The sequence below is a fragment of the Phocoena sinus genome, chromosome 20 (assembly GCF_008692025.1).
Source record: "Phocoena sinus isolate mPhoSin1 chromosome 20, mPhoSin1.pri, whole genome shotgun sequence".
Lineage (NCBI taxonomy): Eukaryota > Metazoa > Chordata > Mammalia > Artiodactyla > Phocoenidae > Phocoena > Phocoena sinus.
The window spans coordinates 42,171,903-42,189,247 of NC_045782.1; the positions used below are offsets into that span (position 1 = coordinate 42,171,903).

The 17,345-nt window shown below is 37.5% G+C and overlaps 1 protein-coding gene across 1 annotated transcript in view; it reads right to left on the bottom strand.

Annotated features, from left to right (window-relative positions):
- NSF (N-ethylmaleimide sensitive factor, vesicle fusing ATPase) overlaps positions 1–17,345 on the bottom strand; it is a 159,093-nt gene that overhangs the window by 91,638 nt on the left and 50,110 nt on the right. Inside the window, 2 exon segments of the mRNA XM_032615290.1 lie at positions 15,332–15,428; positions 15,430–15,488. Of these exon segments, the coding sequence (XP_032471181.1) occupies positions 15,332–15,428; positions 15,430–15,488 (156 nt within the window).

The following is a 17,345-nucleotide window of genomic DNA, read 5'->3' on the forward strand; positions in this document are numbered from 1 at the left end:
GAAAAATCAAGTAATGAGATTATTTCAAGAAAGAGTGTTCCACAGTGTGTTTCTTAAATGTGTGTAGACTGACTGAAGCTCCCCTTCAGTAAAAGTAAATATCAGCAATTCTTCCTTCTATCCTCAATTCAGCTTCCAGCTTCTTTTTGTGGTGATGAAAATATGTGCAATGATTATTCTCCACTCCCCCGAAATGAGGTCCTCCTGATTTTATTTCTAACATTTCCTCACTGAGACATGAGTCTCACCTCCAATTCTGTCACCACAGGAAATAATGACCAAACTCTGCCAATTTCATCTTTGTAACTGTTTTCACATCTTTTCTTCCCTTTCCATTCCCACTGTCACCGTCCTAATCCAGGTTCTAAGTACCATACAACTGGACAATTATGGTCTACTGGTCTCCCACTATTCCATCTTTCACTTCCTCTCTAGAGCAATGCTTTTCACATAGAATAACCATATTAATTATTTAAAATATTAACTTTAATTGCTTTATGCCACTGCTGAAAATTCCCCAATGATTTCCCATTATAATTGCTCACAAATTTCATTCATTTAGCAAATATTTATGTAGGGTAGTACTTCTCAAACTACCTATGCTAAGGTCCTGTTGTTTTTCTTTTTCTTTGAAGTTTTCAATCCATTGCAGACCAATATTGTAAAATGCAATAAAAAACGTTGTGGTAATGTTAAATTCCTAAAAAAAGTTTCTAAATTCTTGTTTTCAATTTTGATATTTATCTTATCGTGGACTGGTAACAACAGTTCATGGTCCAGCAGTGATCTGTAAACCACATTCCAAACAGCCCCAGTGTTGATAATACATGGATAAAAAAACATTACAGTTCTGCCTTCAATGCAGGGCAATTCTGCAATTCAGGGGAGACATTTTTGATTGTCACACAGGAGAAAGGAGGGAACTACTGGCATTGAGTGAATAGAGCCCAGAGATGCTGCTAAACATCCTATAATGAACAGGATATACCCCCTCCAACAAAGAATTATCCAGCCTAAAATGTCAAAAATGTCAAGGTTGAGAAACTCTGCTTTACAAGTGTAATGCAAATGAATAATTAGAAGACATTAAGAACAGAGCTATACACCCGAGAACTTGCAGTGTGTTTCACTGGCATAGTTTCACCCATTGTTGGAGCCCATTGGGCTGGCCAGCCTCCCACCTCTCCACCAGTGTGTCACGCATTCCTTCCGCATCTACCTACTTGAAAGCATCCCTCCGTGATGAGGATGGGGTGGTGGTCCACAGAGTCCAGTACCAAGAGGGAAAACCGTGTGGCTGACAGGGTCTTGGTGCTCTGGCCGGGTGTCAGGCCTGAGCCTCTGAGGTGGGAGAGCTGAGTTCAGGACATTGGACCACCAGAGACCTCCCAGCCCCATGTAATATCAATCAGCAAGAGCTCTCCCAGAGATCTCCATTTCAACTCTAAGACCCAGCTCCACTCAACGACCAGCAAGCTCCAGTGCTGGACACCCCATGCCAAACCATTAGCAGGACAGGAACACAACCCCACCTATTAGCAGAGAGGCTGCCTAAAATCATAAGTTCACAGACACCCCAAAATACACCACCAGACGCAGTCCTGCCCACCAGAAAGACAAGATCCAGCCTCATCTACCAGAACACAGGCATCAGTCCCCTCCACCAGGAAGCCTACACAACCCACTGAACCAACCTTACCCACTCTGGGCAGACACCAAAAACAACAGGAACTACGAACCTGCAGCCTGTGAAAAGGAGACCCCAAACACAGTACGTTAAGCAAAATGAGAAGACAGAGAAATTCACAGCAGATAAAGGAGCAACGTAAAAACCCACTACACCAAAGAAATGAAGAGGAAATAGGCAGTCTACCTGAAAAAGAATTCAGGGTAATGATAGTAAAGATGATCCAAAATCTTGGAAACAGAATGGAGAAAATACAAGAAACGTTTAACAAGGACCTAGAAGAACTAAAGAGCAAACAATGATGAACAACACAATAAATGAAATTATAAGTTCTCTAGAAAGAATCAATAGCAGAATAACTGAGGCAGAAGAACAGATAAGTGACCTGGAAGATAAAATAGTGGAAATAACTACCACAGAGCAGAATAAAGATAAAAGAACGATAAGAATTGAGGACAGTCTCAGAGACCTCTGGGACAACATTAAACTCACCAACATTCAAATTATAGGGGTCCCAGAAGAAAAAGAGAAAAAGAAAGGGACTGAGAAAAAATTTGAAGAGATTATAGTTGAAAACTTCCCTAATACAGGAAAGGAAATAGTCAATCAAGTCCAGGAAGCACAGAGAGTTCCATACAGGATAAATCCAAGGAGAAACACGCCAACACATATTAATCAAACTATCAAAAATTAAATACAAAGAAAAAATATTAAAAGCAGCAAGGGAAAAGCAACAATGACATACAAGGGAATCCCCATAAGGTTAACAGCTAATCTTTCAGCAGAAACTCTGCAAGCCAGAAGGGAGTGGCAGGACATATTTAAAGTGATGAAAGGGACAAACCTACAACCAAGATTACTCTACCCAGCAAGGATCTCATTCAGATTCAATGGAGAAACTAAAACCTTTACAGACCAGCAAAAGCTAAGAGAATCCAGCACCACCAAACCAGCTTTACAATAAATGCTAAAGGAACTTCTCTAGACAGGGAACAGAAGAGAAAGAAAAGACCTACAATAACAAGTGCAAAACAATTAAGAAAATGGTAATAGGAACATACATATCAATAGTTACCTTAAATGTAAATGGATTAAATGCTCCAACCAAAAGACAGAGACTGGCTGAATGATACAAAAACAAGACCCATATATATGCTGTCTACAAAAGACCCACGTCAGACCTATGGACACAGGCAGACTGAAAGTGAGGGGACAGAAAAACATATTCCATGAAAATGGAAATCAAAAGAAAGCTGGAGTAGCAATATTCATATAAGATAAAATAGACTTTAAAATAAAGAATGTTACAAGAGACAAGGAAGGACACTAAATAATGATCAAGGGATCAATCCAAGAAGAAGATATAACAATTATAAATATTTATGCACCCAAAATAGGAACACCTCAATACATAAGGCAACTGCTAACAGCTAAAAAAGAGGAAATCAACAGTAACACAATAACAGTGGGGGACTTTAACATCTCACTTATACCAATGGACAGATCATCCAAACAAAATTAATAAGGAAACACAAGCTTTAAATGACACAACAGAGCAGATAGATTTAATTGACTTTTATAGCACATTCCACCCAAAAGTGGCGGAATACACCTTCTTCTCAAGTGCACATGGAACATTCTCCAGGACAGATCACATCTTGGGTCACAAATCAAGCCTCGGTAAATTTAAGAAAACTGAAATCATATCAGGCATCTCAACTCTATAAGATTAGAAATCAATTACAGGGTAAAAGAATGAAAAAAACACAAACACATGGAGGCTAAACAATACATTACTAAACAACCAAGAGATCACTGAAGAAATCAAAGAGGAAATCAAAAAATACCTAAAGACAAATTACAACGAAAATACGACAATCCAAAACCTATGGTATGCACTAAAAGCAGTTCTAAGAGGGAAGTTTACAGCAATACAAGCCTACCTCAAGAAACAAGAAAACTCTCAAATAAACAATCTAACCTTACACCTAAAGGAACCAGATACCTAAAGGAACTAGAGAAAGAAGAACAAACAAAACCCAAAGTTAGCAGAACGAAAGAAATCATAAAGATCAGAGCAGAAAGAAATGAAACAGAAACAAAGAAAACAATAGCAAAGATCAATAAAACTAAAAGCTGGTTCTCTGAGAAGATAAACAAAATTGATAAACCATTAGCCAGACTCATCAAGAAAAAGAGGGAGAGGACTCAAATCAATAAAATTAGAAATGAAAAAGGAGAAATTAGAACAGACACTGCAGAAATACAAAGCATCATAAGAGAATACAACAAGAATTCTATGCCAATAAAATGAACAACCTGGAAGAATGGACAAGTTCTTAGAAAGGTATAACCTTCCAAGACTGAACCAGGAAGACAAAGAAAATATGAACAGACCAATTACAAGTAATGAAATTGAAAGTGTGATTAAAAATCCGCCAACAAACAAAAGTCCAGGACCAGATGGTTTCATAGGTGAATTCTATCAAACATTTAGAGAAGACCTAACACCCATCCTTCTCAAACTCTTCCAAAAAATTGCAGAGGAAGGAACACTCCCAAACTCATTCTATAAGACCACCATCACCCTGATACCAAAAACAGACAAAGATACTACAAAAAAAGAAAATTACAGGCCAATATCACTGATGAATATAGATGCTAAAATCCTCAACAAAATACTAGCAAACAGAATCCAACAACACATTAAAAGGATCACACACCATGATCAAGTGGGATTTATCCCAGGGATGCAAGGAATCTTCAATATACACAAACCAATCAATGTGATACACCATATTAACAAATTCAAGGATAAAAACCATATGATCATCTCAATAGATGCAGAAAAAGCTTTTGACACTCTCCAGAAAGTGGGCATAGAGGGAACCTACATCAACATAATAAAGGCCATATATGACAAACCCACAGCAAACTTCATTCTCAATGGTGAAAAACTGAATGCATTTCCTCTAAGATTCGGAACAAGACAAGGATGTCCACTATCGCCACTATTATTCAACATAGTTTAGGAAGTCCTAGCGACGGCAATCAGAGAAGAAAAAGAAATAAAAGGAATACAAATTGGAAAAGAAGAAGTAAAACTGTCACTGTGTGCACATGACATGATACTATACATAGAGAATCCTAAAGATGCTATCAGAAAACTACTAGAGCTAATCAATGAATTTGGTAAAGTTACAGGATACAAAATTAATGCACAGAAATCTCTTGCATTCCCATACACTAACAACAAAAGGTCAGAAAGAAAAAAAAAAAAAAGGTCAGAAAGAGAAATTAAGGAAACAATCCCAGTCACCACTGCAACAAAAAGAATAAAATACCTATGACACAAACAGATGGAGAGATATACCATGTTCTTGGACTGGAAGAATCAATATTGTGAAAATGACTATACTACCCAAAGCAATCTACAGATTCAATGCAATTGCTATAAAATTACCAGTGGCATTTTTTACAGAACTAAAACAGAAAATCTTAAAATTTGTATGGAGACACAAAAGACCCCAAACAGCCAAAGCAGTCTTGAGGGAAAAAAACGGAGCTGGAGGAATCAGACTCCCCGACTTCAGACTATACTACATAGCTACAGTAATCAAGACAATATGGTACTGGCACAAAAACAGAAATATAGATCAATGGAACAGGATAGAAAGCCCAGAGATAAACCCACGCACCTATGGTCAACTAATCTATGACAGAGAAGGCAAGGATAAACAATGGAGAAAAGACAGTCTCTTCAATAAGTGGTGCTGGGAAAACTGGACAGTTACATGTAAAAGAATGAAATTAGAACACTCCTTAACACCATACACAAAAATAAACTCAAAATGGATTAGATACCTAAATGTAAGACCGGACACTATAAAACTCTTAGAGGAAAACATAGGAAGAACGCTCTTTGACATAAATCACAGCAAGATCTTTTTTGATCCACCTCCTAGAGTAATGGAAATAAAAACAAAAATAAACAAATGGGACCTAATGAAACTTAAAAGCTTTTGCACAGCAAAGGAAACTACAAACAAGACGAAAAGACAACACTCAGAATGGGAGAAAATATTTGCAAATGAATCAACGGACAAAGGATTAATCTCCAAAATATATAAACAGCTCATGCAGCTCAACATTAAAAAAACAAACAACCCAATCCAAAAATGGGCAGAAGACCTAAATAGACATTTCTCCAAAGAAGACATACAGATGGCCAAGAAGCACATGAAAAGCTGCTCAACATCACTGAATATTAGAGAAATTCAAATCAAAAGTACAATGAGGTATCACCTCACACCAGTTAGAATGGGCATAATCAGAAAATCTACAAACAAATGCTGGAGAGGGTGTGGAGAAAAGGGAACCCTCTTGCACTGCTGGTGGGAATGTAAATTGATACAGCCACTGTGGAGAGTAGTATGGAGGTTCCTTAAAAAACGAAAAATAGAATTACTATATGACCCAGCAATCCCACTACTGGGCATATACCCAGAGAAAACCATAATTCAAAAAGACACATGCACCCCAATTTTCCTTACAGCACTATTTACAATAGCCAGGTCATGGAAGCAACCTAAATGCCCATCGACAGACGAATGGATAAAAAAGAAGTGGTACATATATACGATGGACTATTACTCAGCCATAAAAAGGAACGAAATTGGGTCATGTGTAGAGATGTGGATGGATCTAGAGACTGTCATACAGAGTAAAGTAAGTCAGAAAGAGAAAAACACATATTGTATATTAACGTGTATATCTGTAACCTAGAAAAATGGTCCAGGTGAACTGGTTTGCAGGGCAGAAATAGAGACACAGATGTTGAGAAGAAACATATGGACACCAAGGGGGAAAGCAGGGGCTGGGGTGGTGGTGGTGGGATGAATTGGGAGATTGGGATTGACATGTATACAGTGATGTGTATAAAATAGGTAACTAATAAGAACCTGCTGTATAAAAAATAAATAAATTTTTTTTAAAAAAAAAGGAATCCTGGGGCTTCCCTGGTGGCGCAGTGGTTGAGAGTCCACCTGCCGATGCAGGGGACACGGGTTCGTGCCCCAGTCCGGGAAGATCCCATATGCCGCGGAGCGGCTGCGCCCGTGAGCCATGGCCACAGAGCCTGCAGGCTCCACAACGGGAGAGGCCACAATAGTGAGAGGCCCACGTACCGCAAAAAAAAAAAAGGAATCCTAATTGAGACAGTTTGTCCACTCAAATTTTAAAACCCAAACAGATAAAGAGATCTTTATGCTTTCAGTCAATACCCTCACTGCCTTGACAGAAATCTGAGATTTTATAAAATACCTCTACTCTTAAAAAGAAAAAAGGGAAGAAGGAGGGGTTGGGGGGAAGGGGGAGAAGCAGGAGGGGGAAAAAGAAGAGGAGGAGAAGGAGATGTAAAGGAGGAGGACAAAGAGGAAGAAGGAGGAGGTAGTTTAACTCTTTAGCAAAGGAAGAGAGGCCAGAGAAGTTTAAACAGTTGTCTGATATCTAAATGCAAAGGTCAGATTTCTGTAGTTATTAACTATCTCTATATATACTCAATATGTAGAATTCTACCAGATCACTAAAGTACTGGATAATTTCTGAGTTCGAAGGCTGTCATTTATAAGTGCATATAGGAAATGGTAGGGGGTGAGGCCATACCTATAGATCTTCAGTGTTTTAATAATTCCTCCCTTCCTTTTCACCCCCAAACCTATTTTGTCTAAGTTCTCACAACCTTTACATACATGGAAAGCTTTGTAAATTTCCTTGAGAATTAATTCAGGAAGAAAGGCAAACATGGAACATATGTACTCATCATAGGATATTCTCTGACATAAAATTCAAGGCTTTATTGACTACTTGATTCTTAGATCTCTTCAATATCCGGAGAGGCAGTTCAGAATATAGACCCTGGAACCAGACATCCTGATTTCCAAACCCAGTTCTGCCAATTACTAGTTGTACAAACTTAGTGAGTCATTTTCTTTTCCTCTTTTTCTCCTGGTTCCTGGACCAGGAGAACCAAGTTCTAGTCCTAGTTCTGCCTGTGACTTGCTTAGTGACCTTGGGCCACAGTTTCTGCATCTGTAAAGAGAAGGAGTCAGGGGACTGTAGTAGATCAGTTCTCAACCAAGGGTGATTTTGCCCCCAGGGGATGTTTGACAATGTCTGGAGATACTTCTGGTTGTCACCACTAGGGGTGAGATGGGGAGTGTTACTTGGCATATAGTGGGTAGAGGCCAGTGATGCTGCTAAACATCCTACAATGCAAAGGACAGCCAGCACCCCATGACAATTATCCGGCTCAAAATGTCAGTGGTGTCACAGTTGCAAAACCCTTGGCTCCAGTTCCCTCAAAGACCACCTCAGAGGTCCCCAAGAAGTGGGGCTGAGAAAGCCCATTTTAACGGTTTTATGTTATGAGCTTTCATGAGAAAAGAACAATATAAGAGTTAACAGCATGGGACTTTCCTGGTGGTCCAGTGGCTAAGACTCTGGGCTCCCAACGTAGAGGGCCCAGGTTTGACCCCCGGTCAGGGAACTAGATCCCACATGCCGCATCTAAAGATCCCTCATGCCGAAATGCAGATCCCACATGCCGCAACTAAGACCCGGCGCAGCCAAATAAATAAATAGAAAAAAAAAAAAAGAGTTAACGGCATGGACTCTGAGGCCAGACTGCCTGAGTTCAAATGTGACTCCACCACTTACTAGCTATATGTCTTGGACCAATTACTCAACCTTTCTGACACTCAGTTTCCTTCTCCATAAAATGGGGACAATATAGTATCTACCTCATAAGGTTGTTGTGAGGATTAAGTAAGTTAATATATGTAAAGCATTTAGAAGGGTGCTGGCCCTATATAGGTATTAGCTAACATCATCATCACCACCTAAATATGGGGATAAAATGGAAAAAAACACCAACCATTTCACTTTAGGAGTCACATGAGTTAGGTTCCTCAGTGGAAAGGTTTTTAAGACTGAACAAATTCAAGCACAGTTCCTCACACGTCAGAAACTCTGCTCTCCCTCCTTCCCTTCTCCCACTCTCTCCTCTCTAATGTTTTCGCAGCTGCTTAAGCACTCAGATGCAAATGTTCTCAGGGTTTGAAGGGAATACAAACTACCTGTACCCATTCTATAATGCAAAAAGTAATTGGAGGAGGTAGTTTGTTACACATCAAGAAATTGTTTTTATCTTTTAGTAGAAAAGGACAGGCACGTCTGCCTATGCTCTGTAAGGAGCTGCAATTAAAGCCCTCGGGATCCAGGCCTCACCCTCTTCTCCACTGAAACCTCATGAAAGGAGTGGGTCATATCCGTCCCCCTGCTCCTTTGCTGTGCTGTCAGGGGAGCCCCACAAGACAGAAACAGCCTGTGATAGTACCTTTTTGTTTGTTTTTTAATTACACAAGTAGAAATATAATATCCCAGTTAAACATTCAGAGAAGGGGTACACAGAGTGAAAGAACAAAAATCTCCCTCTATTTCCATCCTAAGTTCCCTTTCACAGAAGTAAACAATTTTTTCAATTTAATGTGAGTCCATATGGACTTCTGTAATGCATTTGCTTCAGATTTTTTAAATTACTAAAACATATCTGTACATTTAGAGCTATGCCATTTTAAGATTCGCTTCACTCTTTCATAATGAGGATGGGAGGATGCAGCATAGTTTAATCATTTCCTTACTGGTGGACATTTAGGTAAAAACTTAGACTTCAACTTCATAGTGACCCGATTATTGATTTATAAGTAACTCAACTGTAGTTGCCAGCAAATCTAATCCATTGGTGATTCTATAGACAGCTCTGCCTCCCCAAAAGAAAGAAATCACTCTAAAAGTCTGTTTATAAATAAAAAATGCCAGCTGAATTTACATATAATTTGACTCTGAGATATAAGCACAACTACATTATTTCTATTCAAATGTAAGTAAATTTAACCTGAAAAATTAAAACCAATGGAAAAATTAATTCAAGGTTAAATTTTTCAGCTTATTAAAAGGCACCCATAGTATTTTTAGGTTGTCTGCTTTATTTCTATATCCTGCTCTAGAGATTCTGGAAATCCCATGATCATAAGGCCATTTTCTTCTTCTAATTAAAAAAAAAAAAAAAAGATAAATTCCCCAACCTGAGTTAGAATTAGTAAATTATTACATTCTTCATATTCAAGTATCATCTATAAGTACTCTGTGGAAAAGCAGAAAGGGTAAGTTTTGCATCTCTGACTAGTGAGCAATTGCTTTCTTTTCCTTTCTTAATAAATTACAGGCAGACTTGAACAGATGTCAGGTTGGCATTCAAAACCTAAAATATAGCTGAAAAGCAAGTTATGACTAATACAAGGAAAAAAAATGAATGTCAGGAAGCTTCATTTTTTTTTTTTTTCAAATTTCAGATAAGCTCTTTAGCCTTAGGGTTCCTTTTACAGAGCCCTGGAGTTCGGTAAGATGTCTTAACCACCATGTAAATTGCAATCTCTCCTCATGAGTTGGGGGTGTGAAAATGCATTTTAAGAGTGTCAGTGTTTATGTTAATCTTAGCAAGAACTCCCTCTCTCCCAAATATGGCATGTACAAAACCGTAGTGCCCTTTCTTCCACTGTATTTTATTTGCACTGTTCTTAGCATGTGAAAGATGTCTGCATGTGACTGAAAGGCTCCTTATCTTCTCCGCAGCTCTACTCACAGAGTAACTGCAGTTTCACTTGTGATACCAGAAATGAGTTGCTTTCCTCTAGAATTTCAAAAGAAACCTTAAAAATACAGATTGAAAATGGGCTTAGAGAGGGAGGCACAAAAAGGGGGACCAAAAAGAACAGTGTCAGTTTCAAAGAAAGGGCATACAAAACTCTAACCAGTGGCTTTCCTCCCCACTGGGCAGCCTGCAATATCTACAAGGTACAGGTCCACCCAAAGACAGGACAAGGCTTGAGGCCTTTAAGTCTCTACACTCTTTTCCTTTCAGCTCTAATACAGATAACTTCTGCCAAAGCCCCTTTCCTTGGATACATGTGAACCTAGTCCTAAAATTATATTACAATTCTTTAATTCTTTAACAATTATTTCACTGTTCTTTGAAAAAAAATTGTTACTGTTGTTTTGCTCTGACATTTATAGTTTAGAGGTAACTTGCCAGGGATGCCAAAAAATGAAGTTTCTCTATGGAAACTATCTTTTCCAACAAAAGAGCTACAATGAGAACTGAGGTAATCAATTATTTATCCAGAGCACTATGCACAAAACTGCACACAAGGGAATAAGCGTGGTGAATGTCTGAAGAGGAGTACATGCATATGCCATCGACACCTGGGTACACCCAAGGACTGCTGAGTTTATTCACCCATACTTCCAGATGCTGGTTTTTGATGCCCACATTTCTATCCTGGGACCCAAAAGGTACTTCTATATTATCCCACAAAGGATTTAAGGTCTTTCCTAACTTAACGGCTATCATTGTAGGCATTAGAGGATATTCTAAATTACTGAGGGTATCTGCTAAGTGCAAGGTTTAGGTCTAGTTTTCCTTGCTAATGCTTTCATGTGCTTTCAAGGAAGAGCTGCCCCATGTGGGTTTGGGTGAGTCCAACTGCTCCAGACAAAGAAAAAGTTAGTTACACTGATTAAATACTTACACTGATTAAAACAAGAACAACAAAAGTCTAAACTGATATCCCCCCAAAGTAATCCCTTTTCATACTTCTACATATGACCTTTCTTCCATTCTCTATAGGGCTGGCTGTATGTGACTTCTTCTTTTCCCTTTTAAGGCCTTCCTTGACTTTAATTCTATAAAAATGTTACAACAAAAACAGGAAGTACTTGAATGCATTTCAAGAGAGAAACTAACATTTTAGAAAACTCTAGGACACTTATTTCATGTGTATTACCTCATCTGATCCCTATATTTTCTGCATAAATGTGTGCCTCTGGTTAGTCCTTTAGTCTCTCTGTATCTCACTGGCAACATTCTGTATTACCTAAGGTATATTTGCAGTTTTCAAAAGCAACGTGAAGTTTTTCAAGCAAAAGGAAAGAACTATATTACTTACAATTCTCAGTCTCATAAACACAATGACAGAAGATAATTCTAAATTTATCACTTTGTGAATTTGAAACTTTGATATATAGGCAAAAAGATTCATTTAGTTAAGATTCCTGTTTACAAAGCAGACATAACTCTAGACTCCATGGTAAAAACAATGATTTGGTCTCAAGCCAAAAGTAAAAATGTTCTCGGCTTAAGCAAAATAAAATAGTCCCATAACCTATGTTAATTATTCCTTTCTAATCCCTATTTTTGTTCCACTTGAATTGATTTAATCAATCATATCCAGTGTCCAGTGAGATCTCACAACCATATAGGTTGACGATTTAGTTAACAGAGAGAATGAGGAAACAAATTAGCCAATTTTGTTTCCACCCGGCAGGGTAAAAGAACACAGGATATATATAAAAAAGGACACATGTAATGTCATTTTATTTATTTATTTATTTTTAATTAATTAATTTATTTTTGGCTGTGTTGGATCTTCGTTGCTGCGCGCAGGCTTTCTCTATTTGCAGCGAGTGGGGGCTACTCTTCGTTGCGGTGCGCGGGCTTCTCACTGCGGTGGCTTCTCTTGCTGCGGAGCACGGGCTCTAGGTGTACGGGATTCAGTAGTTGCGGCGCACGGGCTTAGTTGCTCCGTGGCATGTGGGATCTTCCCAGACCAGGGATCGAACCCGTGTCCCCTGCATTGGCAGGCGGATTCTTAACCACTGCGCCACCAGGGAAGTCCCTGTAATGTCATTTTAAATTAAATGTAGTAATCTGTTCTTTTATATACCTTTATCAAAGCCCAATGAGAACTTTAAAATCACACTGCACTTAGAAGGCAATGAAATATTCTATTATGTAATTCCCCCAAAATTCAAATGAAAAAAGAACATTCTATTGGAAAATAAGGAATGATACGTGCACAGCAAGAGAATTATTTTTCAGCCATTTTACCATTAAAAAAAGTAGCATAAGGACACTGAGAATCTTAATTCAGAATAAAGAAAAAAATGTCTTTCAGTTCAGCTCAAAAGCCAATGTACCTTTAGACTTAATGTCTTTTAAATCAAATTGATAACACAAGCTTCTGCATAGCAAAATGCCATAAAGCAAAAAAATTTACTACATTAAAAAAAGAAAAAAAGAACTCATTTATGCCTAACTAAGTCAGTATAAAAGTATTAGAAAAGTAAATCCATAAAAAAGGTTCTAGGGATTTCCCTGGTGGTGCAGTGGTTGGGAGTCTGCCTGCCAGTGCAGGGGACACGGGTTCGAGCCCTGGCCTGGGAAGATCCCACATGCCACAGAGCAGCTGAGCCCATGTGCCACAACTACTGAGCCTGCGCTCTAGAGCCCGTGAGCCACAACTACGGAGCCCATGTGCCACAACTACTGAAGCCCGTGCAGCTGGAGCCTGTGCTCCACAATAAGAGAAGTCAATGCAATAAGAAGCCCACGCACTGCAACTAGAGAAAGCCCAAGCACAGCAACGAAGACCCAATGCAGCTATAAATAAATAAATAAATAAAATATAGTAATTCTCTGTTTGCCTAAAATAAGTTAATGGTTAATGTCGCAATTAAATAAAAGATTTATTTAAAAAAAAAGGTTCTGGGTAGTAGTACTCACCAACAAAACTGAAATTCAAGGTCCTTGGTCAAAAAGCACATTAACAACAACAAAAAGCATACTATATAATCAACTAAGTTCAATATGGACTGCAAAAACAGATTGAAGTCACTCAGAAATCCCAAATCTGTTTTTTTTGTTGTTGCAGTACGTGGGCCTCTCACTGTTGTGGCCTCTCCCATCGCGGAGCACAGGCTCCGGATGTGCAGGCTCAGCGACCATGGCTCACAGGCCCGGTCACTCTGCGGCATGTGGGATCTTCCCAGACTGGGGCACAAACCCGTGTCCCCTGCATCGGCAGGCGGACTTTCAACCATGCGCCACCAGGGAAGCCCCCAAACCTGTTTTGATTTAATTTCAAACTCTTCAACAGCTGGCAGAGTCACAAATTGACTGAAATGAGTTTACTCCTTTACGTGTTATCTCCTCAATCTCAGACAGAGGCCCTAATGAGCAGGGTTTGGATAATGCACAAACAGAAAACTAGTATCTGAATAACTGAATCCTCAAAAGTTTCTAAACCGTGAGAAAATACTTATACTATAATTAAAAGATATAACTTATAGAAGCAGTAATTTTTCTACTTGTTGGCTGAAGAGTATACATGCTCAAAGAAACAATCATTAGACTATTTCTATATGGGGCTCAGGCTTGAAAACTAGTAAAAATATTCCACAAGAATAACTTAGAACATTTGGAATCACCCTTTAATCTCTGCTTATACCCCAAGTGTACTTAAAACAATATTTCCATGTCTTTATTTAAAAGTTTTATGGATTTATTGTGCCTCAAAATACACATTACCAAGATAGTGAACTACCATATTTTTAACTATTTTCCAAATTAAAATTGTTTTTTATGGACTTGGCCTTTGTATCTTTCAGATAAAAAAGTATGCTATTGCCATTTCAAGGTGTATAAAACTCAGGTGATGAGGGTCTCTGTCATTTTCTCTTAATCCAAATCCAAACTCGACCTTTAGCCAGTGAACAGGTGTGTGCTGTGCCTGTAATTTATCAGAGTGAGCAACCAGGCAGAAAAGCTACCAACAATAGGAGGTTGATAGAACCAAGCACTTAGTGCCTGGAAAGCAGTTCTTATCCCCACCATGATGAATGTACTTTTATCTCCCAGTAGCAATTTAAAGATAAAGAATGATGGAGGTGAAGGGAGTAATATATTTGTATTCCTTCAGTTTTTTTGGATACTGTTTTTAATACTAATAGTCTTCCAGAAGCTGTTATGTTATAAATTCCTTTCTCAGATATTCTGTTGCTCACATTCCAATCCAACCTATGATATGGATATGAAAACAGTCATGACAGCATTTCCACCAGGGCAAATAAAGCCATTTCACACACACAGATAAATTAAATAAACCTTCAAGAAAAAAGTGATAAATGACTAGTGCATTTCTTTGTATGCAACATGGAAATTCCAATGTCTATCCTGCATCTGTCCTTTTGCACAAATTTAAAACATGTCAAGTATCCATTTACTAGGTATGAAGATGCACCAACTGGGTAATACAACAGTACAATAAGAAGAAACAACAGCTAATATTAGAACAATGCCCATAGTCTAATCGGTAATGACTATTCAGCAGGGTAAATCTGACTTCTAGTGAATCTTTACAGTCAGATGAAATCTCTAAATATGACCTATTAAAAAATTCATAAATATATAAATAAAATGAAATTTATAAATATGTCCTATAGAAAAACATACTTGAATACATAAAATCAAGCAACCACAAATATTTCTATGATTTCCCCATAAAATTAAAATGTAATTTAAAAAATCCTAATACTTCAAAGTTTTTTTTTTTTAACTTTTTTTTTTAAGTTAAAAATACTTTGTCGGGTCTGAAAAATAATTTCAAAACATTACTGAAAAGAGACTATCACATCCATTTTTTAAAAAAACAATACAAGATTTTATCAAAATTTCCTTTTTAAACTCACCCATCTGCTCCACAATCTCTGGAGGAAATACCCGGGAAGCAAACGCTCGTCGAAAAATATCTGAGAATTCCTTGTCCAGACCTCCTATTCCCATTTTTTTCAAAGTTCCAGTCAGGATTGATAATAGACTGGCGATTTTCCTTGGTTTTAGCTTTGCCTATGTCAAACAAAGATAATCAAATGTGAGACAAGAACTTCATCACTAAATGTAAAAAGATAGAACTCCCTGGGTATCCTCAGTGAATAAAGAAAAGCTACCCTTATACAAAGATGAACAACATGCTCTTAGCTGATTTCTAAGAAGGATGAGTTTTGCTATATTCACTACTTTGTCTGGTCCCCATTTAGGGTCAGTAAAACACTTTCAAAATGACTAGCTAAACTCACGCTGTAGTCAATCCGTGGAGTCTGGTCTTATTAACCTCTAATCCTAACCAAGTTAACTAACTTGGTTGATTAGAAGAAATCAACCATATGCATGTCTGATGAAGAAAACACTAGTTGCCAGAAATGCAAAGGAAATCTAGCAGTCCCTCAAGGCTCCTAGAGCAAGATTTTAGGATACATATATTTATCTAGACTAAGTATATAATTGGGAATATAACCCCTCAGTCTGAAAAGATGCACTAAGTTTGATGCCTTATTTTTGCTTTTTCTTCATTTGCACACAAAAGTCTAAAATCATCCTAAAGTCTTTCATGATTTCAAAATTCATGTTTTCAAATTCTTTCGCAAATGAAAATTATCTAACTTAAATGTCATAGTGCCCCCTAAAGTAACTCAAGAGAACCACATTAACTATCTCAAACACAAAGAATAAAAGTGCCTTAGTACATTCCACTATAAACAAAAAAAAGAAATATTATAGTTTTTTTTTAATTAGGGGATAAAATGTCACATTACAAAAAGTTTACCCTAGATGCTATTCATATGGTTAGTTTTGTGGACTTAAACATTTCCTTTATGAAGCTATCAAAAATATTTTTCTTACACTCTACTGCCCTCTTGTGGTCAAATTTACTGCATGTTAAATCACTACACAATTTTACTTTCCAATGGAAAAAAAACTATCAATTACACCTTTGCATGAATTACTTAGAAATATCCACATTGTACGAAAGTCATGCGACTCTCTTGGGATAATATACCTTAACGAAATGTGTACAGAATATGATATACAAAGAAATCACTCCAGAAATGTATTGGATCAATAATAGGAGATTATGATATATCCTACATCCATGAAACAATATGTATAGTCATTAAAAATTATATTGTAGAAGTGTATTTATTAAGATGCTTGAAATATGTTAAGCAAAAAAGAACAGATTATAAAACAGTATGAAAATATAATCAACTTTAAAAATTTTAGTGTGTTATTTTTGAGTATCCACATTTCATGAGCTAAATATTTTATTTTATAATTAAGAAAAAACAATAAGGGAGAAATGATAATTTATGGATCAAGAGAAAGGCCACATATTCGAAGTTAAATGACTTTGGATATAATGGTGTGCAACCACTGAAAATCATCTACCTTGTACTGGGTTAGACATAACAGTTAAGTCAACCAAAAGTAAGAATTACTATATAATTAACAGCATCATTATTCTGGTGAGTTACTATTTTTAGAGATCTTCATTATTTTAATATAATAAAAGTAGGGCTAACGTACAAGAGTAGGACTGAACTATGAATCTGTTGGAAAGATGCTCTTTACCTGTACATTCATCATTTAACTCAATCAGTAATGGATGTGATGCTAGTACCACATTTAACACACAACCAGCTGAGGGACATCCTACAAAATAAGTGACCAGCTCTCAAGGTCGTGAAAGACAATGAAAGACTGAGGAACTGTCAGAGACTGGAGAAGACTATGGAAACTAACCCACTAAACGCAATGTGGAATCCCGAGTTAGATCCTGGAACAGAAAAAGGACATAATGAAAAAACTGGTGAAATCCAAACAAAGTCTGTAGTTTAGTTAGTAGCAATGAACCACGTTAATTTA